This window comes from Heloderma suspectum, chromosome 2 (assembly GCF_057233095.1).
Source record: "Heloderma suspectum isolate Gila_16-S chromosome 2, 16-S_ref, whole genome shotgun sequence".
NCBI classification, from domain to species: domain Eukaryota; kingdom Metazoa; phylum Chordata; class Lepidosauria; order Squamata; family Helodermatidae; genus Heloderma; species Heloderma suspectum.
The window spans coordinates 181343983-181366990 of NC_139459.1; the positions used below are offsets into that span (position 1 = coordinate 181343983).

A 23008-nucleotide genomic window follows, 5' to 3' on the forward strand; every position below is an offset into this window, starting at 1 on the left:
CCAGTAATAGGTAATAATGGTGTGGCGGGGCTTAGGCTCTGAGAATAGGGGGCTTACAAGTACACAACAGTGTCTCTCCTGTTCTTCAGAAAAATGTTGGAGGGCATGCACTTTATTTATTTATTTTTTAAATTTATTAATCGCCCATCTGGCTGGTCACCCAGCCACTCTGGGCAATGTACAAAGTATATACAGTCAGGGCCAGAAATATTGGAACAAGGATAACTGTTTCAGCAGTTGGCCTCTGTACACCACCACATTGAAGATGAAAGGAAACACACCCAGATGGGAGCGAAGTCAGAACTTTCAGCTGTAATTCAAGGGGGGTGACAAAAGTGGGGCACTAACCATTCAGGAAGGACAGCCAGTGGCATACATCCCCCCACATCGTTGGTGGCTCATACATAATGGAATGAATGGCTGCCAAGCAGCTGCATGGCCAGGTGTGGCCTGTTTCCTGGGCACCCCATGACCAATCAAGCAGATGAAAGGCCTGGAGGTGGTTCTGAGTGTTACATTTGCATTTGGTAGCTGTTCACGGGAACTCCCAACATGAGGCCCAAAGAGGTGCCCATGCAAGTGAAGGAGGCCATCATTAGGCTGAGGAAGCAAAATAAACCCATCAGAGAGATAGCAGAAACAGTGGGAGTGGGAGTGGCCCATTGGGAGTGGCCAATACAGCAGTTTGGAACATCCTGAAAAAGAAGGAATTAACTGGCAAGCTCAGCAGCAACAAAAGGCCTGGAAGACCACAGAAGACAACTAAAGTGGATGACAGCAGAATTCTGCTCATGGTGAAGAAGAACCCTTTCACAACATCTAGCCAGGTCAAGAACGCTCTTGAGGAGGTAGGCATGTCATTGTCAACATCTACAGTCAAGAGACGGCTTATGAATGTAAATACAGAGGCTTCACAACAAGGTGCAAACCACTGGTAATGCTTAAGAACCGAAAGGCCAGATTAGCCTTTGCCAGCAAACACCTAAAAAAGCCTGCCCAGTTCTGGAATAAGATTCTTTGGACTGATGAAACCAAGATTACCTTATACCAGAATGATGGGAAGAGAAAAGTATGGAGAAGGAAAGGAACAGCTCATGATCCAAAGAAAACCACATCGTCTGCAAAACATGATGGAGGCAGGCAGTGTTATGGCATGGGCATGTATGGCTGCCAATAGAGCCGGGTCACTGGTGTTTATTGATGACCTGACTGCTGATAAAAGCAGCAGGATGAATTCTGAAGTGTATAGGACTATACTTTCTGCTCAGATTCAGCCGAATGCTGCCAAACTGATAGGACGCCGCTTCATATTGCAGATGGAGAATGACCCAAAACATACAGCAAAAGCTACCCAGGAGTTTCTCCAGGCAAAGAAGTGGGATGTTCTTCAATGGCCAAGTCAGTCACCTGATCTCAACCCAGCAGAGCATGCTTTTCACTTACTGAAGACAAGACTGAAGGCAGAAAGACCCACAAACAAGCAGCAGCTGAAGGCAGCTGCAGTCAAGGCCTGGCAAAACATCTCGAGGGAGGACACTCAGCATTTGGTCATGTCCATGGGTTCCAGACTTCAGGCAGTCATTGACTGCAAAGGATTTTTATCCAGGTATTAAAGGCGATTCTTAAGTTTGAAATGATGTTGGTTTGTTCCATTACTTATGAGCCACCAACGATGGGTGTGTGTGTATGCCACTGGCTGTCCTTCCTGAATGGGTAGTGCCCCACTTTTGTCAAACCCCTTGAATTACAGCTGAAAGTCCTGACTTTGCTCCCATCTGGGTGTGTTTCCTTTCAACTTCAATGTGGCCAGAGGCCAAGTGCCAAAACAGTTATCCTTGTTCCAATATTTCTGGCCCTGACTGTAATAAAACAGTTTAAAACAATAAAATTCTACAGTAAAAACATTTTCTAAAATACCCTAACCCATCCCAAATGCCTGCCTGAACAACCATGTTTTTAATGCACAGTGGAAGCTCATTAAAGAGGGGGCATGGCGGAGTTCCCTAGGGAGGGAGTTCCACAGAGTGGGGGCCACCACAGAGAAGGCCCTCTCCCTCATCCCCACCAGTCTAGCTATCCTGGCTGATGGGACAGAGAGAAGGCCATCCGAGGCTGATCTTGTTAAGCAGCCTGTCTGATGTTGCTGGAGGCGCTCCTTAAGATAGGCTGGGCCAGAACCATATAAGGTTTTAAAGGTCAAAACCAACACCTTGAATTTGGCTCAGAAAACAACTGGTAACCAGTGCAACTCCTTCAGCACTGGAGTGATGTGATCTCACCGGTGGCTGCCTTTAATCAGGCGAGCCACCGCGTTCTGTACCAGCTGCAGCTTCCGAACCGTCTTCAAGGGTAACCCCACATAGAGCGCATTACAGTAGTCTAAACAAGAGGAGGCCAGGACATGTACTACGGATGGGAGCAGATGGTCGGGAAGGTAGGGGTGCAGCCACCGTATCGGATAGAGTTGATACAGCGCTGTCCAGCTCACAGCTGACACCTGAGCCTCCATGGATAGCTGGGAGTCCAAAATGACCCCCAGGTTGCGGACCTGGTCTTTCAAGGGTAGCCGTACCCCATTCAACACCAGGTCAACATCCCCCGCCTCCTCTTGTCTCCCATCAAAACTACCTCGGTCTTGTCAGGGTTCAGCTTCAGCTTATTCCTCCCCATCCACCCACTCACCTTCTCCAGACATTTGGACAGGGATTCTACGGCCAACCTTGGTGAAGATTTAAATGAGAGGTAGAGCTGCATGTCATCTGCATACTGATGACACCGCACCTCAAACCTCCTGATGAGAGCCCCCAGCAGCTTCACATAGATGTTAAATAGCATCGGGGAGAGGATGGAACCCTGTGGCACCCCATACATGAGCGGCCACGGGTCCAAAACCTCCTCTCCCAGTGCTACCCTCTGGTACCTGCCAGAGAGGAAGGACTGGAACCACCGCAATACGGTGTCTCCAATGCCCATCTTCTCCAGGTGGTCCAGGAGGATACTGTGGTCAACAGTCTCAAAAGCCACTGAGAAGTTGAGGAGAACAAGGAAGGAGCATTCACCCCTATCCAGAGCCCTCCTCATATCATCCACCAAGGCAACCAAGGCCGTTTCTGTCCCATGCCCAGGCCTGAAGCCCGACTGAAATGGGTCTCGATAATCAGCTTCTTCCAAGTGTGTCTTCAACTGCATCGCCACCACCCGCGCAATCACCTTGCCCCAAAATGGCAGATTTGAGACTGGGCAAAAGTTGTTCAGAACTTGGGGATCCAAGGAGGGCTTCTTTAAGAGCGGTCTTATCATGGCCACCTTGAGGGCTGATGGCATCACTCCCTCCTCAAGGGAGGCATTCACCACCGCCCTGATCCCCTCACCCAGTCTCTCTCTGCAGCCCATAATGAGCCAAGATGGGCAAGGATCAAGTAAGCAGGTGGTCGGCCGTACAGATGACAGCACCTTGTCCACTTTATCAGGAGGAAGAAGCTGGAACCGATCCCACAAAACCGGTTTGCCACAGACCGCCTCTTACTCACCAACTGTATCCACAGCACACAGAATAACACTCCTAATCCGATCAATTTTATCTGCAAAGTGCCTTGCCAAGGCCTCACAGGAGGCCTTAGAATGCTCCAGTGGAATGCTTCACTTACTAGGAAATATGTCCCGCTGTGGTTCTGACTTCTGAGTTACCATGCATAGGAACTGGCTGTTTCTCTCAGATACTATAGTACACTTCCCCCCTGGCATTTTAAAACTCAGACACCAGTGTGGTACAGTGATTAGAGTGGACCAGAGAGAAATGACTTCAATCCCCCCTCAGCTATGAAGCTCGCTGAGAGGCCTTGGGCAATCCATTCCCGCTAAACATAACCTACCTCACAAACTGGTTGTGAGGCTGAAATGCTGCTCTGTGAGCTCTAGTGCTTGAATTCTTGGGGGGGGGCACCTTTTTTGCTGCCCCCTTTTGTTGTTGGTTTGTAGAAGGCTGTGGGGAAGGGGGCACAATTCGCCATGCTGGCTGGGAATTATGGGAGTTGCGGTCCAACACATCTAGAGGGCACCAGGTTGGGGAAGCGTACATTAAGGCCTCCCTCCCTTTCTCCCTACAATGCGAGCACTGCTAAGTAAGCTCCTTGAAGGAAGAACGGGTTGTAAAACTCATCTTGCAAGTTTGATACTCCCATTTGAAGCCTCATGCTCACAGACGGTGGACTGGTGGGTGAGAATGTTGTAGGTGGGCAATGTTGGAGGTGGGTAGGTGGATGGGAATGCTCATCCTCAGGTGACAAGCTGTTCTTGAACCTAATAAAATGTTGTGCTGGTTAATTTGAGATCTAAAGGGCTGTTTGCTTGCTGTTACCATGGGTACATTTGGTGTGTTGTGTTAGGCATACAGCTTCCCACTGTGATTGGTATGCGTAGATCCTTTGCATTTTGAATTTATTATGATTTGTCTACTGGGTATTCACACTAAGGCAGTCCTTTGCACACTTGCTTGGGAATAAGCCCCATTGAACACAATGGGACTTAGTTCTGAGTAAACAAGCATAGATCGCATTGCACACTACTAAAATAATATTCATACTTTCATTAAGAAGTAACCGGATCTTCTAACACAGTGATGCCTCCTTTTCTAGTCTGGCTGACAGAAGATTTCTGTGTAACTAGAAAGCTTGCACACATTTTCACCATTAGCAGGTGGCCCATTAAAAGGCAATCACCTTATTGTTATCTCTTTCATTTTCCAAGATCAAAACAGCTACACTTCTCCATACAAAGCTGTTCCGAAATTCAGTGTTATGAAGTGTGTGTGTGTGTGTGTGTGTGGCACTTCCAGATGTAAATTTTAAATCAACTGTAAACTTCTTTTGCACACTTTATGTAAGTATCTGAATGCTGTTAATATGGTGCTTTTCTACATGAGGGTGTTAATCACTGCATCTACTTTCAGTTTCGTTGCAGAATTGAGATCAGAGCTCTGCACAAAGAGCTTTTCCTTTCCAGCTCTTCCACTACATTTCCTCTAGGTGTCGCTGTGCTATAGCGGAATAGCACAAATACACAAGTAGGAAACTACCTTTTCTTTCACTTTCAGAAATAATAAACCCCATTTTCCCTGCTCCAGAAAAAGGGAAAGTGCTCTTAAAAAACAGAAGCAAAAGTAGAGGATCACAGCGTCATCTAAAAAACCCGTAAGCAACCCTGAGTAAGGAATTATGATTGCACAATATGCCTTTTGTAGAAAAGCTGATTGAATAAACAGAAGCAGAAGCGAGACTGCTTTTAAACCTAAGGTACAGTCTAGGTAATGTATATTTTACATTCACACTATAGGAGCTAGAAATGCAAGAAAACAAACAAACCACGATGTAAGTTTCAAAGAAAAAGAAGAGGAAGAGGGTGTGTCAAGATGTTGGCAAGAATTACAGCTCTGAAAGGAATTGGAGGCTCTTCAAATACAACTTCCTGACCTAAAAATGATCCTCTGTAATAGCTCATGACTGACTAGTGCTCCCCTCTTAGCACTAAAAGAGACTGTGCCACTGAGGCTATTGCATTACCAGAGAGGCCTCTAGCACTCTATCCCCTGTAGCGCTGATGGAATTCTTCATCCTGAGGGGACAGACCACCCACAGCCAAGGTGCGTGGGGGATGAGCATAGATGTCATAGACCATATTTGGTTTGTGTGAAAGGCTTCATCTTTGGAAAACATAGGAATTTCTTTTCAGCATGGGTGAGGAGGAGAGTGAGGAGGAGGAGGATAAAAACATTTATATGGTGATTTTGGATGCCAATATTATTTTCCACACATGGTGCCTGAGGCTGAGAGACAGTAGGTTTTAAGGTGCAATCCTCCTAAACTCCTAAAATTGGGATGTAGCACTTTTTTCTGTCTAAACATGCATAGAATTGCGTTCTTATTTTATTTATTGTTCTGATTTATATACCATTTTGTACAAAAGTATCAAAGTGGCGAACATAAAATACAATGGCATAAATATAACAGTAAAAATAACACAATGCAATTAAACAGCAATAAAACTGCACATGCTACTGTGTGCCACAAACCCCGTGGGTGCATAGCTAAGGTCAGATTTCAGTTGGGGACACCCCAACTCAAAATCTTAGATGCCATACTACCTTTTTAAAATCTTCAATGTAGGCGTATGTCCTGTCTTCACCTTTTCTGATCTATGCCATTTTTGGAATACAGCAAACATTAATAGCCATGGTGCAAAAATGCTGAAGTTTTAATGTGTGTTCCCCATTCAGCATCTTACCCCAAACAAAAAATAAAATTTCATGGCTCATGGCTCACAGTTTTAGCTGCTGCACAACTATGCCAGCTCACACGTACGTTGCTGGTAAGCCTCAGGTTGTTGAGGTTTATTTGCATGGCGTTAGAATCTAAACTTAGGCTGCAATCCTATACACACTTACCTGGGAGAAAGCCCCATTGAACTGAATGGGACTTACTTCCGAGTAGACACGCATAGGATTGCAGTTAGTCATGCTCAGAACAGACCCACTGAAATCAATGGGACAATTTAGTCATGACTAACAAGTCATGGTGATTTCAGTGGGTCTACTGTAAGCATGATTAAGCCTAGATCCAACTCATCAGGTAGGGGCCAGCCTTCCCCAACCTGGTGCCCCAACAGATATATTAGAGCACAACTCCCAGCATCCGGACTTGTAGTCCAACACATCTGGAAGGCATCAGGTTGAGGAAGGCTGGTACAGGCAGCAGAGGTATTGTGGTCAATTTTGAAGTGCAGGTGTTCAACATGACAGTCCCCATGGCCACACCATCAAGGAGATGGCTATACGCTCCCTCCAGGACCAGAGGCAGTGTGCCTGTGTACACCAGTTGCTGGGGAACATGGGCGGGAGGGTGCTGTTGCACTCATGTTCTGCTTGTGGTTTCCCAGGGGCAGCTGGCTGGCCACTGTAGGAACAGAATGCTGGACTAGATGGACCCTTGGTCTGATGCAGCAGGGCTCTTCTTATGTTCTTAAGTTCTTATGATGGGGGGTCGGTGTGGCAGATGACACTGTCATCCTTTCTTATCAGAAAGTCCTGGTGCTTTGACCCTGTGAGCCTTGACTCCACTACACCACTGATAGGCAGATGAGCAGGGAGTAAGGGGAGAGAAATGGTGTTTTACAGATACAGCTTCTATTGTGTTGCAGTCAGGCTCAGTCTCACCCCGAGAAGCATTGACTAGCATTATGCTATGGTTACCTACAACCCACTCCTCTCAGCAAGGAAAAGCAGTTGCAGCTTGTGAGTCAGTATAATATGTTTCTAGACAACAAGAGCCCTTCAAAACCATTAACTATTTGTTCTCACTGTGGGTATTTCTGAGCATGTGCCTCTCTCTCTTTTTCTTGTTGATGCGAGTGCATACCTAGAATGAACATCTGGCCTCTATTTCAAACATCTGGCACGTTATAATCCCCAGAGCAGTAATCACCCTTTGATGCTGTTTGCATCTCAAAGTTAATCAGCCTCTTATTCACAATTTGCCTTCTTCCAGAGCCTCTTTCTTGCTCCAGGATTTCCTTTTCACCTCGGAGAAGCTGTGATATCACTGCATCCATAACTGCACCATCATGAGTTGATGCTAGAGAAAATGATGTTGTAGGGTTCTCTCAATTTCTGCAGTGAACACAGTGGCTTTGCATGCCTACCCATTTCAAATGTATGTATGCTTACTATAATCCCCTTTTCTTGTTTATACGAACTGGGCATGGGAACCTTTTTTGGTCTGAGGGCTGAATTGGCTCTGGCCAAGCAGGTTGGTGTGGGGGAGCACCCTGGGTTGTTCATGGTTAACAAACCATGGTTTGTTAGTGCGGTTGGGTTCACACAACACAACAGCCCATGAGTCAATGACAACCCATACTCAACCCATACTTTGGGTTGTCGTGTTGTGTGAACAACCTAATTGTGCAGCTTTTCCATCTTCTTTTTTAAAATGGTTTTTCCACAATAAGAATAAAGACAGAAGAAGTGGTAGAAAACGTGGGAGGGTACAAATGAAAGATGATGTCTTCTAAACCCCCCTCTAAACCTGGTAACATTCTGTGAATGAGACTGGGCCATGGCACTATAAAAGCCTAGTCTTGAAGCACCCTCTGTACCTCCCCCACCCCCTCACATACAGACACTCTCCCTCTGACCTTCCACCACATACTCTAGCACCTATCTGGTTACTCCTCTGTGCCACCGCCCACCATCTTTCAGTTAACAGTGGCTGCATTCCAATGCACATTTGGGAATAAGTCCCATTGAACATAGTGGCACATATGTTTTGAGTGAACAGACATAGTATTGCATTGAGTAAAGCCATCAAGGTCTCTGTGCTGGCTGCTGATGCCTCTTTCCGGGCTCTGATCTAGGGATGGTGGAGAATTTCTCCCCGAATCTTCGGGGGGCCAAGCGCCAACACATTCGGCCCCCTGAAATCGGCGGTGAAATTCTCCGCCCCCCCATCCCCCCTGGATGGGACTTACCTTTGGCGAATGTCCCTCCCGGCGGTGGGTCCCGGCGGTGGTTCGTCGGGGGCGGGGGCGGCGGCTGGACCGGCTGCCACCGCCGCCATCACAAAATAAAAAAGTAAAAAAACCAAAAAAACACACACCCGTGATAGGCTACGTGATGATTTACGTAGCCTGTCACGGCTAGATTTGCAAAGTCAGCCGTGATAGGCTACATAAATCATCACGTAGCCTATCACGGGTGACTTTGGAAAAAAAAGCGCGTACGGAAATGGCGGCGGCCCATGGGTGCCGCCATTTGCGTTCCTTATTTTGGCACGTCTAGTCTACGTAAAGATTTACGTAGACTACGGCGAAAATAAGGGCAACGCAAATAGTGTTCCCTTATTTTCGCCGTAGTCTACGTAAATCTTTACATAGACTAGACGTGCCAAAATAAGGAACGCAAATGGCGGCGCCCATGGGCCGCCGCCATTTGCGTACACGCTTTTTTTTTTCCCCCAAAGTCACCCGTGATAGGCTACGTGATGATTAATGTAGCCTATCACGGCTGACTTTGGAAATCTAGCCGTGATAGGCTACGTTAATCGTTACGTAGCCTATCACGGGTGTTTTTTTTTTTTACTTTTTCTTTCGCGGCCGGGGAGACAGGGCGCTTCTCCCCGGCCTGAATTTCGGCCGGGCGAGGCGGGGCGCCTCCCCCCTGGCCTGAATTTCGGCCGGGCGAGGCGGGACGCCTCCCCCCCCTCGCCTGAACTTCAGGGGGAGAAGCGAAGTGCCTCTCCCCACTGCGAATCACCCCTGCGAAAAGGTAAGCGACTTTCGTACATCCCTACCCTGATCTAATGGAAATGGACATGGATCACTTCATGTTTCGTTGCAGCGTGGCTTCTCCCCTCCTCAGATCTAGCAAAAGACTCAGCGACCACATAGGGCCTTTGAAGACCTCGCAGGAGGAAGAATTGCAGTGCCTGGAGTGGTTACCCTTGTCTGTCCTAAAATGGCAGCCTGACAACTAGGGATGAAATAACCCAACTGCATCAAGCTGGTCCCCATCTACACGGACATGCTTTCTGAGGCAATTCTGCTTAAATCTGGATTTTCATGAAATTGGGTTTGATCCTCCCCAGGGAAGCAGAGCCAGTAAAGTGGTGTATACATTTTTTTATAAACCTGCTTTCACAGGGCAAATGGTACCTGAAACCACATTAGCTGGGGTGAGTGGGTGGAGTCCCATGAGTTGAACTGAATGTCATCAACTGCATAGGTGCAGGGCAGTGAATAGCGGCAGCTTTCTCCCTGCCTCTCTCCTCACTCGTGTGCTCAAGGAAGTGCAATGGAGGGGGATGAGTTACTTCTAAGTAGACATGTTTAGCCAGCATCCCACCTTGAGTCTGTCCACCCTTTCTTGGCAGGAAGAAGGCTCCTTTGTGGGCAATCAGCTTTTAAAATAGTTAGTGTCCTTCCTACCTTCTTCGCTCTTCTGTGAGAGTGGAGGTTTAAACCAACAGGCTTGCTGCCTGCCCTGCTCTTTGCTGACATGCTCAATGAAGTGCAATGGAGGAGAATGAGTTACTTCCGAGCAGATGTGTTTTGTCAACTCCTCCCCTTGTGTCCACCCTTTCTCGGCGGGAGTAAGGGTTAGTTGGGGGTGATCACTCTTTAAACTCACGTGCATATTCGCTTGTCTGGACATTTAAAAAAGAGCAGGCAAAGGGATTCTCCGGACACCGCTCTCCACTTGTAGTCAGTAAAGTGCAATTGATGAGAATGAGTTACTTCTGAATAGACATGTTTTCCCCACTCCTCTCATGTCCATCCTTTCACGACGCAACATTCCCTTCCGCCAATTAGCGCTGCTTTCCCCCAGCCTGCATTGAAGGCAGTTCAGGTCACACAAACTCCCAAACTGTGCTGAAGCCACTGGGATGGGAAAATCTATCAGTCTGGAGGAAAAAAACACATTGGTTTTACAGCATAAAAAAACATTTGCTCTGGAGAGCAGCATGCGTCATGTGCCATGGTCATCTGGGGGGCACAGTAGAATTGGAGTAAATGCCCTGTGTAGATGGGGCCCTGTACTTTGTGATTTGTAGTATGTTGTTTCTTATGTTTTTCTGACTGTTGTCTCAAAAAATTAATTCATTTTGCCATTATTTTAATGTTCAACCTTATTTTTTACTGGACTGAAGGATCTGGAAGCCTTAAGGCCATTGGCAATGCTGTTTGGGGAAGATGGAAGTTGTAGTCCAACACATGGTGGGCACCAGGTTGGGGAAGGCTGCCCTAAGGTTTCCCTTCCTTTCTATTATTATATTAACAACACCCAGCAGGATCAGGATGTGTTGCTCGTTTTCATTAATAGTTAATTGGGGAAAATATGCAAGAGCTACTTTGGAAAGCCTCCACATGGGTGTTACTGCATTCATGGGTGCCACCCACATTTCTTGGGAAAGGATTGCAATTCTGCCATAAACATGAGATCAAGAGATGATTATTTATAAGGAGAAGATGTTGAAGTCAGAATAAATTTGGGATACATGGGATGCTTCCAGGCAAAGCTTTTATTGTACCATCGCCCTGCCTTGTTCACAGAATTTTGTGGGTGTCCAGACGACACCTTCTTCAACTTGTAATCCTCTTGTGTTTTTTCCATTGCTTCTTCTGACTTTACTCTTATCAGAAAATATCCCTTAAGGAGGAAAAGATGGAACAGCTGCACAATGCCTTTTGGCTGGTACCACTAGGAGCCCTCTGTCTGGAAGCACCCATGATTAAGAAAAATAAACTGGGAAAACTGTGAGGAAATCAACAAACTTGAACCTCTCCTTAACTCTAAACACATCTAAATAATCCCACGTATCTGTCTAAACACCCCAGTTGTCTATTTATGGATTAATCCTGATATTTATACATTGATTTAACTACTCAGTTAGCCCTAATAGCCAGCTAGCCAGGCTGCCTACCTGTCATGACTCCTTTGGGGAACTCATCAGAGGTAGAGCTTGAACCTTTGGAGCCAGATGTCCTCAGGGAACAGGTTGCCTCAGAGGATCCTGATGCTACCCAAGATAGTCCTGGATCCTTGGGAGTAATACCTTTAGCTCTCTCTCCTCAAAAGGCAAAAAGTCAACTTCTGAGGCAGAGGAGGATGCTGAGTAAACACCTTGTCCCCGAGAGCATCCTTGCCTCAAGAGGCAGGCCAGTAGGGCTCTTTTGAGAAGAAGTGCTAGATTACAAAGAGGAATCCTCAAGAGGAAAGGGCTCACTGGGAGCAAGGCCCTCCTCCTGAGTAGGACTTTTAGCAGAGGGCCTGTAATAAACCACAGCTGAGCCCTGGGTGGGGCTCAGGAAGCTCTGGCTTCTATAGGCCTTCAGTCTGAACTTAGTCATTGTTGGAACAACATTGTTCTGTGCCGTGTATCTTGTTTCCCTGACCTTGTGACTTCACTTCTGTGCTACTGATCCTTGGACTCCTGTCTGACTCTACTTCTTTAACTGTGTATTGTATCTGATTGCTTATTTGTGTTTTACCTTGGCTGTGCTTTAGACCTCTCTTCTGGAAACAACCTACTTGCCTGGTAATACTGTGCTTTGACCATTGTCTGCTTAACTGAATTCTCTGTTGGATTCATCCCTGTATTTGCCTAGCATAGAGACTTACCCAGCCATACTACCTGCTTGCCTTACAAGTGCCTGCTGTTTTGTCTGATCTGAGGAGGTGGAGCTGTAGTGAGAATAGAGTGTATGTGGTGGGTGCTTGAGTGAGATGCTCTGTGTACTTACATATATAGTGACTCTAGTCAGTACACCCAAGTGTGGTTAGAGAGGCTGTGAAAGAACTGTGAGGGTTGTGTGAGGGCTGATTCATGCTGCCGTCAGAACTCAAGTTTGTTGTAAATGTTGGCTTCTTGCCTGCGGTGATCCAGTAATGTAGTGTCACTGCCATGCTCAGGATGGCATGCTCGGCACACTACCTTTTGGTTGCTCTTGAGGTGGGATGAAAGAAAAAAATACTGTCCACCTCTCTGCAGGCAAGGAGTCAATAAGTATAATGGTCTTCAATGGATTTCAGTGGCCAACATGCAACAGAAGATTGTGTGAAACAGCCAGGGCTGGCATCAGGAGTCAGCACTGTTGGCTACCTCCTGTGGCCCACACCCCTGCCAATCCTCAGAGCTCTGCTCCTCTTTGCTGTCACTGCTCATTCACCTGCCCACTCCAAGCATGCAAGCAGTAATGAGAGTGTGGAGAAGGAGCAGCGTCTTCCACTTGCCTTGTGCTGGATGGGGCCTAGAGGGAGAGGGCAAGTGAATGGGGAGCAGTGACTATGATGAGGTGGCAGTGGGCCCACTGAGGGTGTCTTGCATAATGTCCCCCAAAACTTGGACCTGCAGTGGGATCGGGGCAGTGGGTCTGTGTTGAGCAGAGGCTGGGTATGCTGGGAGTTGTAGTTCAACACTGCTGGAGGGCAAGGCTAATGTAGAGTATGAGCTGAATACAGGTGGATTTCTTTATGCAAATAGAACTAACTTTTGGTTTCTTTGCCAGGCTACTTTACACAGCTCAACCTCTGAGAAAACAAGGTTTGCCAGTAGCAGGGATCCATGTACTTGTTGTAACAAAGCTCCCCAAGTCAAGGAAACCTGAACCTTTTAATCTGTGTCTATGGGAAGATGGAAACAGATGCCACTGCTGAAGCCTTTCTCTTCCATTTGACTGCCTAGGACAGCCTTCTCCAACTTGGTGCCCTCCAGATGTTTTGCAGTTCCCAGCACACCCAGACTGCATGGCCATTGGCACCACATTGGAGAAGGCTAAGGTTCAGAGGAAAGGGGAGGTTGGGCTACATGGAGTGGCCATTCTCCAGGGGCCTGTCTACATGGGAGGTTTTCTCCAAAGCTGTTGCAGCTTAAAGTTGTTAGGGACACATGACATCGTGGCCACTCTGCAGCCACCCTAGAGTTTACCTGTGGGGAAGCCACATTTTTGCAGAGTACTTTTACTCTGTTATTTTTCTTTAATTTGGCTCCCCTGTGGTTCAGCTGCTGTGTACCCATCCCTTCACTTTAAATTTGGTAAGATCGGGTGTGTGTGTTTCACCTGGCCATGCCCACAGTAACTAAGGTAACTTAAGTAACTTGCCTGCCTTTCCAGCACATCAAAGCCCTAGAGTGCTCTTTTGAGCCTTCAGAATCATCCTGTACTCCAGTAGGAGTAATAAGCCTCAGTGATTATGCACTTCTCTGATGTTTGCGTTACTTCTCTTCCCCACTTTTTGTGTCAAATCGCTTCCCTGATGTTGTGTAAAGTCACTTTTCTGATGCATAAGAGCTTTATTGGAGTGGTGATCTGGCGAGGTCTCAGGATCATGGGAACCTATCATTGTGAGCAGGGAGAAAGTGTCCAGAGAAATAGAAAGGAGAGACGTGGAAGCTATAACTCTGTGACAATTTGCTGGAATGGGGTGAAATTGGTGGGGTGGGATGCTCTTGGGGAGCCTTCAGATGCTACACTCAAGAACTGGAGATTTGGGCTTCTTAAGGCAAAAGCGTGCACATTCAGGAAATGGTGGGGAGAAGAATAACCCTGTGCAGTTTGCTGGAATGGGGTAAAATCGGTGCGGGGGGTTGCTCTCATAGGGAGCCTTCAAATGCTATACTGGATAGCTGGCTTGTTTCTAGAGAACTATGAATTAGTTATTCTCCATTCATAATAATGTAGTAGCAGGGGAGGGCCTGGACATGGGCTGAGAAACAAGCCTCTCTCATTGGTTGAGCAGCCCCTGCCTGGTTGATAATGTTCAGTTCTACTTCCCCCACCCAACTTGGAGGTATTTTCCTTTCAAGCACTGTGTGAGCTGTGAAAACCAGATCTTAAAGGTATGGTACACTCAGCTTTTCATTTTTCGTGTGTCCCTAATGGACCAAAGCTGATTCCATGAATATCTGGATAATACTTCAACGCGCTTCTCATTCCATTGTCGTGAAGAATCGTCCCCCACCCCACTGGAATCCTTCCCTGATGCCAGTTTATCACCCCTTCAAAGGCCCTGGGAAGATATGCTGACTGTGCCCATAAACTCCTTGGCTCAGTAATTGACTCCCCTCACCCAGACTTGATTCATCAACGAGTCCAGCATATATCAATGGTTACATTTGGAAGTGAGGACTTTATTAAACAGTATATCTCACTTCTCCAATATCAATGGCTACATTTAGAAACACATCTGTCTGCTCCTGTTTGTTTAAAGAGTATTTCTATATACGGGCCAGTAGTCCTTTAAGTATTTGAACAGCATAGGCTGTTCACATTCCGTAGTTCCATGAAGAAGTTATTTTTTCCCCTCCACTGCTCTTTACTCTCCTTGAATGTGTGAGAACCTATCCCACATCCCCCTGTGGTTGCTTCTTCCCCACCTTCTAGGGACCTGTTTATTTGCTGACAAAGTCTCTGAAGTTCAGATCCTCAGATGATGATCTGCTCCAAGCCCCATTTGTGTGAGAGGTGCAGGCTGTGAGAACATGGAGCAACCTCACTTGCGGCACCGCAATTATGCTTTCTCTGGAAGCTGCGGTGGATGCAGAATGCCGCAGCCAGGTTGGTCACAGGAGCAGCTTATTGCCAGCACATTACACCTATGCTGGGGGAACTGCACTGGCTGCCTACATATGACTAGGCCAAGTTTAAGGTTTGGGGCTTTTTTTTTTACACTTTTTTTTTTTTTTTTTAGACTGCACTGGCTGCTATACAAGACTGGGCCAGGTTTGAGGGTTTGGGTTTTTTTTTACAGGTTTAAGGGTTTTTTTACATCTATGCTGGGGGAACTGCACTGGCTGCCTATATATGACCAGGCCACAGAGCCCCAAACAACCCAGGACCAGGATACTTAAGAGATCGTCTGACGCCCCCCCCCCCAACTTCATTGGTCCCAGTCCGTGGTGGCTTGGAGTGGGGCCTTTAGTATCATAGCACCCACTATTTGGAACTCCTTACCACTACAAACTAGACAGGTGCCAACCCTTCTGGGTTTCAGTGCCTACTGAAAACATACTTTTTCCCAGGGAGGTAATCTTATCTTCTGTATACAGTAATTATATACAGCATTTAATTATGGTCTTATACCGTATTTTTGTACATCACTTAGAAATTTATTTTAATGTAAGCAATGCATAAATATAATTTAAATAAATAAGATGCTCTCCCATGAGGAGACCGGAGTGCACAGAATTTATCTTAGGATCTTGTCCCAAACCCCAGTCTCTGTGTACAGACCTGCAGCCAACACTTGGCATGGTGGGACAAATGCTGGGACTTAAGCCTCTGGGGGGCTCATCACAGCTGATGTTGCCCTCTTTTTTTATAATATATATGTCCTGGTGCTGTAAAGAGAAGGGACAGGCCAGGTGGTTGCAGCTATAATCATACTTGGCTTCAGTGCCTCTGGGCTCAGCCCATGACATACACTGTGTTGGGGACTGAGCCCAGAGGTGTTGAGCATAATGAAGATGGCTGCAGCTGTCTTCTCTGTACAATGCTGGGACATTAAAAAAAATTACTAGTGGATGGGCAGCTGGAGCTGAGCTGCTTTCTGCACTGTTGCCTAGCTATGGCTTGTTGCCTGCCACCACACATCACCTGGTAACAATGAGGGTGGTACTGAAGGGCACTTTATCCAGGACCCTCTCAAACCTGGTGCTGTTGGCCCTGCATGCATAGGACTCCCAAACGGTCGAAATGTTTATAAAAATCAGCGCACGGCAGCCAGTCTGGATGTTCATCAGGCTTTCAGAGTTGCCTTATTAAAATCATCTTATAAAAAGAAGCCTGGTATTTTCTAGGAAGGAAACCTGGCAACATGAATTAGCTGAGACCTGGGTAAGTAGAGGGGAAACCCAAAGGACACAATATGCAATGAAAAAGTAAACCTTTAAAGAAACAGGAGTTTACATGGAATTTGCAAAATCAAAGTGGGGGAAAACCCTTCTAAAATGGGGAAACACAGCAAAAGTAGAAGATACAAGATTACTTAGGCAACATAGCCTTTATTCTGTCTGTGTAGCATTAGAATTACATTATGGCTGGCAGGTTTGTATAAAAGCATTGCATGGTTTTCCAAGAATCTTTAGTTCAATCAAGCCATTTCAAAATGGAGATAGTACCATGTTCTTCCCCCACCCCACAACAAATGAAAAGAATCAGGAAGATCATTCCATGGTGGCACACACAATGAGAATCGCTCTAGTGAATCACTCTTTTTGCGTCACTCTAATCCTACCTTTGGAATGTACAACTTATCCAATCAGAGTTTCTAGAAAGGGCTCTTTAGTCAGCGAAGGAAAAGAATTAAAAGTTAGCCAATCATGGAAGACTAGGCAAATGAGATTGTCAAATCATAGATGCAAATTTAGAAAGGAGGGGACCTCATCCTGTGTAAGTGTCCTGGAATACACACCTGGCTGCTTGTGTATATTCATACTCGCATCCAATCAAACAAGCTGTTAACAATGTGTTTTTTTAGGCCTTTAGAATGTGGTGCTGGCGCAGTTAAGTTGACCAAACCTTAAAACTCTGTCCAATGTAGGCCACTTCCATCATACTTCCCTAAAGAGTCCCATCATGTGTAATTTTTGCTGACCAAGTCTCCAGGAAATAGTCTGATAGCATATGATGCAGCAATCCTGCTAATGCTAAGCAAGTCTCCATTTGATCAGTGTCTGCTATCTTCCCAGTACATAAATACTATGTGATGCACACAAGTAGAACTTGGGTGTTCTAAATGCTAGTTTAAAATGATCTTAACATGCATTCATAAAAGGACAGTCTGTCCGCCTAGAGCAGCCTTTCTCAACATGATGCTGGCTGCGGGATTATGGGAGTTGTAGTCCAACATATATGGAGCAGCTGACTTCTGGTTGGTGTTCCCTATGTAGTTTGGCAAATAGACAGTTTGGAAAGCCCATGATGTCAGGCAGGCAAAAGGCGATGTGAGCTCCATCAGGCAGCTGAGTCTACTGGTGCTGGTGAATCCTGGGAGTTGCAGGACTAAACATTCTGTCTAAACATGCATAGGATTGTGCCCTTAATGCAATAACTAAAAGTGTGCTCCCCTTTCATGGCACCCAAAATTAGTTGCCTACGGTAGTCGCCTCATTTTGCTTAATGGTAGGGCCCAACATTATTCTATTTTTCACTTCAGGCACTGAAGTCACACTGGTGTGAAGACCCCACACCCAACTTGGTGTGGCCCCTCAAAACAACCCTTGCCAGTTCCTCATCTCCTGGAGATTCAGCTGAGACAATTTCAGAGAGAGGGAACTGGCAGGAGTCAGCCTGTGGGTATCAGGTTCTGTAGGGCTGAAAAACTTGTCGCAAGAGACCTGTGATGTGTTTGGCACATCGTACTGAACAACACATTTTGGAAACCTTAAATTTTCAAACTGTCCAGACTTCCCCAACCTGGTGCCCTCCAGACGTGTTGGACTACAATTCCCATAATCCTGTCTGTCTAAACATGCATAGGATTACACCATCATCATCATCATCATCATTATTATTATTACTGTCAAGGAGAAGGAGAGTTGGCTGTGGGATTTTCTGCCTCTGTTGCCAAATAACTTGACTGGCCTCAGGTACTATGCAATTTGACTCATGGGGGCAGGTGGGGGGAGTCTCCATTTGCTGTTCTGCCTCAGGCAAAAAAATGTTTTGGGCCAGCCCTGTCCACTATATTTAGTGGTCCACAGAGATGGAGGTTAGAGGCAGGAAAATAGCACAGACACATACCCCTCTGAAATTTGCCATCTGATGTAACTGTTTCATTTCAATTAATGGTTAAAACCAGGCCAGAGATACAGTCAAGGCCAGAAATATTGGAGCAAGGATAGCTGTTTTGGCAGTTGGCCTCTGTACACCACCACATTGAAGTTGAAAGGAAACACACTCAGATGGGAGCGAAGTCAGGACTTTCAGCTGTAATTCAAGGGGTGTGACAAAAGTGGAGCACTAACCATTCAGGAAGTACAGCCAGTGGCATACACACACACCCGTCGTTGGTGGCTCATAAGTAATGGAACAAACCAACATCATTTCAAACTTAAGGATCGCCTTTAATACCTGGATGAAAATCCTTTGCAGTCAATGACTGCCTGAAGTCTGGAACCCATGGACATGGCCAAATGCTGAGTTTCCTCTCTCGAGATGCTTTGCCAGGCCTTGACTGCAGCTGCCTTCAGTTGCTGCTTGTTTGTGGGTCTTTCTGCCTTCAGTCTTGTCTTCAGTAAGTGAAAAGCATGCTCTATTGGGTTGAGATCAGGAGACTGACTTGGCCATTGAAGAACATCCCACTTCTTTGCCTCGAGAAACTCTGGGGTAGCTTTTGCTGTATGTTTTGGGTCATTTTCCATCTGCAATAAGAAGCGGCGTCCTATCAGTTTGGCAGCATTCGGCTGAATCTGAGCAGAAAGTATAGCCCTATGCACTTTAGAATTCATCCTGCTGCTTTTATCAGCAGTCAGGTCATCAATAAACACCAGTGACCTGGTTCCATTGGCAGCCATACATGCCCATGCCATAACACTGCCTGCCTCCACCATGTTTGGCAGATGATGTGGTATGCTTTGGATCATGAGCTGTTCCTTTCCTTCTCCATACTTTTCTCTTCCCATCATTCTGGTACAAGTTAATCTTGGTCTCATTATTCCAAAGAATCTTATTCCAGAACTGGGCAGGCTTTTTTAGGTGTTTGCTGGCAAAGGCTAATCTGGCCTTTTGGTTCTGAGCGTTCCCAGTGGTTTGCACCTTGTTGTGAAGCCTCTGTATTTACATTCATACAGCCGTCTCTTGATTGTAGATGTTAACAATGACATGCCTATCTCCACAAGAGCATTCTTGACCTGACTAGATGTTGTGAAAGGGTTCTTCTTCACCATGAGCAGAATTCTGTGGTCATCCACTTTAGTTGTCTTCCGTGGTCTTCCAGGCCTTTTGCTGTTGCTGAGCTTGCCAGTTAATTCCTTCTTTTTCAGTATGTTCCAGACTGTTGTGTTGGCCACTCCTACTGTTTTTGCTATATGTCTGATGGGTTTATTTTGTTTCCTCAGCCGAATGATGGCCTCCTTCACTCGCATGGACACCTCTTTGGACCTCATGTTGGGGGTTCCAGTGAGCAGCCACCAAATGCAAATGTAACACTCAGAACCACCTCCAGGCCCTTTATCTGCTTGATTGGTCATGGGGTGCCCAGGAAACAGGCCACACCTGGCCATGCAGCTGCTTGTCAGCCATTCGTTCCATGACTTATGAGCCACCAACGATGGGTGTGTGTGCATGCCACTGGCTGTCCTTCCTGAATGGTTAGTGCCCCACTTTTGTCACACCCCTTGAATTACAGCTGGAAGTCCTGACTTCACTCCCATCTGGGTGTGTTTCCTTTCAACTTCAATGTGGTGGTATACAGAGGCCTACTGCCAAAACAGTTATCCTTGCTCCAATATTTCTGGCCCTGACTGTACCACCATAGGTTTTGTTTCTGGGCTAGGAACAGGAACCAACAGTTAGTTATTAAGCTAAGACAAAAAATCTGTTTGCGGGTTTCCCAGAATTTATGGCCCATGGGGTCACGAAGAGTCGGACATGACTGAACAACAACAGGGTGCAATCTTATGCATGTTTAGACAGAAAAAATCCTACAACTCCCAGCATGCAGGTGGGGGAAATGCTGGGAGTTGTAGGACTTTTACTGCCTTAACATGCATAGCATTGCTCCCTTAACCACATAACTTGTTTCAGCCTCAGCACTGAAACAACAACTTCTTCTCCTTCTTCTCCTCCTACTGCTAATGGAGTAATGCTTTTATTTTGTCAGACATGGGCTGTAGCTCAGTGGTAGAGCTCCTGGTTTGCATGCAAGGGGTCCCAGGTTAAATTCCTGGCATCCTGCCTGAAGCCCTGGAGAGCTGCTGCCAGTGTTGATAATACTGGGTTAGGTGGACCAAGGCTATCGCTGGGTATACGGCAGCTTCCTATATGCCACTGACTAGTCACAGCTCATCTTTGGTTTGGGATTAGGGTGGGGAAAAGTCTTCTAGAGAGGAGCAAGTTTGAGCCTTGAACATTTTACATTTTTAATGAAAGAACTGAGGTCCCCTAAGTAAATGCTTCCCCCTTTATCTTATTTATATTTGTTATGATGGCATTATGCTGAAGTTGTAAACTGCTTTGGAAATGTTTAATGGGGAAGCAGTATATAAATATTTTTAAAACGATTCGGGAATGAATAAGTACAGATTTCTGTTTGCATAAAAATAACCTTCGCTCTTCCTTTCTTCCAGTGATTTAGAGATTATACCCAGGGGCACCCTAGTACTGAGATGCGAGAAAGAGACTTCAATAGATTAGCGATAATTTAAAAACGTAATCGAGAAGTGATTGAAACTGGCCTCACTCACTCTCGGAAGAAAAGGTAACCAGTTGCCATTTATTCATTTATATACGGAGTTCTTTGGCCCCTTCAAAAAGGGCATTAGGAAGGTGATGTTATAATGGAACACCTTTTGAACACATCTGGCAGGCAGACAATAGAGGCATGGCAGTGTTTACTGAAGTAAAACCCCTTCCACGGTATGGCACCTTATAAGGGTTGGGGGACTGTAAACCTCATACCCAGGAGTTGATCTTCACCCTGGGCGGATGACTTCTTCCGCTCCTTTGGACGCCCGAGAGCGCCTCGTCCTGTTCATACTTCGGCCACATTTGGCACAGCAGTCAATACGAATTAAAAGCGCGTGCCCGTGCGTTCTTGTTGCCCTACGTGGCCCCTCTTGCACCGAGGACTGGTGTCTTGCATGCCGGCACGCATCCCGTTTTGTAAAGGGGAGAGGGCCACCGCCGTGCGCGCGTCCTGTGTGTGGCAATAGATTTTCCCCAACACCCTCAGGCAGGTAATCTGTTTTATAAATGTATGCAAGCCGGGGGATGGAGTGGACTGCTCATTTCCAAGGAGCAGTGGGAGCATGCACGTACAACGACAGGGGCTGCCGCCTTCTATTGCAATTAAGACCCTGGCTCCAATGCATTCCCTTTGTGCGATAGGAAGGAGGGCTGTTCCTGCCATTAGGAAGCGCAGCATTCCATGTACTGAGCTTTTTGTGGGGTTTTCTTCCCTTCTGCAAGGAGAAGGAAAGCAAATCTGCTGTCTCGATAAATAAGAGGGCACAGGACGCCTTTTGACATTTTCTCAAGGGAGGCTTTTGTGCGTGTGTGTGTGTGTGTGTGTGTGTGTACTGCTCTTACATTGGGTGTGGGTTGCACCCACGTGCAGCCTTCACCCCTCCTCCTGTTTCCGCCACCCCAATATGATGGCTGCTTTGAGGGTTTTAAAAAACGAGAGAGAGAAGGGGGGGGACCCTGCCGTTTCTCCCATTCTAGCAGCAGGGGATTGGGAAGCGCATGCGCCCTAAGCCCACTGCCGCGTAGCCCCCGTCTGCTGCGCCCTCCCCTGCCTTTCCCTGGGAGCCCATGACGTCAGGTAGGCAGAAGGCGGCGCGAGCTCCATCAGGCGGCTGAGGCTACTGGTGCGCCAGGCAGGGGTTGATTTTCCTGCGTCCGGCAGCAGGCGGAGGAAGAACACCCCCTCGTCCATAAAGCGCAACTGGGGTGCAAACGGCACCAGCGTGTGCATCCTCCCCTCTGCACCACCTAGGAGGGGCTTGGAAGGAAAAAAGAGCTGCTGCTTCTCCGTCTCTCTCTGGATCCAGAAGGACCCCTCTTTCTTTTCTTCCTCTCCCCCCACCCCTCCTTCCCTCCATGCATCATTCTTGGGAACCTTTGATGAGCGTTGCAGTTACCTTGGCTTGCATTTAATCTAGTGCACAAGGGGGTGAGGGTGGGTTGCTGCCGCCGATTGCGGCCCCCCTCTCTTATTTTTCCTGCATGCAACCTTCCTTTCTTGTTAAGGAGGGCTGAACCCCCTCCTCTCTCCCCTCCCCAGCCTTTGCCGCTGCTGGGTTCTCTCATCTCCTGGGCTGGGAGGGAGAGAGGAGGAGGGAGAGGGGCTTTTCCGTGCCGTCCCCCCCCCCTTCAGTGGATGGTGAAAGAATTGAAGACCCTTGGAAGGAGAGAGTAAGGAACGAGAAGAGGTGACGGGGGAGACTTAAAAAGAAAAAGCAGCTGTAGCTGCTGCGTGGACTGTCTTGAGACCTGATTTTTATTTTTGCACAAGCATGCTGGCCCACAGGATAGAAAGGATGGGGCCCTTGCTGATCTTACTAGGATTTTTGCACACTCTAGTAGGGATCGCCCCTATTTTTGCCCTTGAAGGTGAGTTGAAAACCTTTTTTTCCCTTCTCCATGTCTTCCATGCCTTCTTCGGTTCTATCTAATCATTAGACTTTAATAATGGAATACATACCAAACAGTCTTATTCATTACGTTGTCTGCCTGCAGTTATCTTCATTCCCCACTATAAACAATGAGACTCCCTTAGCTTTTTTTTTTCTTTGCAGCA

At 46.8% G+C, this 23008-nt stretch overlaps 1 protein-coding gene across 24 annotated transcripts in view; it reads left to right on the forward strand.

Moving 5' to 3' along the window:
- Positions 1-23008, forward strand: part of LRP1 (LDL receptor related protein 1) — a 516733-nt gene that overhangs the window by 110389 nt on the left and 383336 nt on the right. For 15 of the 24 annotated variants that reach the window (XM_084836577.1, XM_084836568.1, XM_084836575.1 and 12 more), the window contains one exon: positions 20835-20965. The exons of 6 other annotated variants lie outside the window; for them this stretch is intronic. Coding sequence is in view for 3 of the 18 variants with exons in the window: in XM_084836582.1 (XP_084692708.1) it covers positions 22725-22821 (97 nt within the window). In the remaining 15 variants the exon portion in view is untranslated. 3 more of the 24 variants (XM_084836582.1, XM_084836558.1, XM_084836560.1) reach the window with 2 other exon arrangements.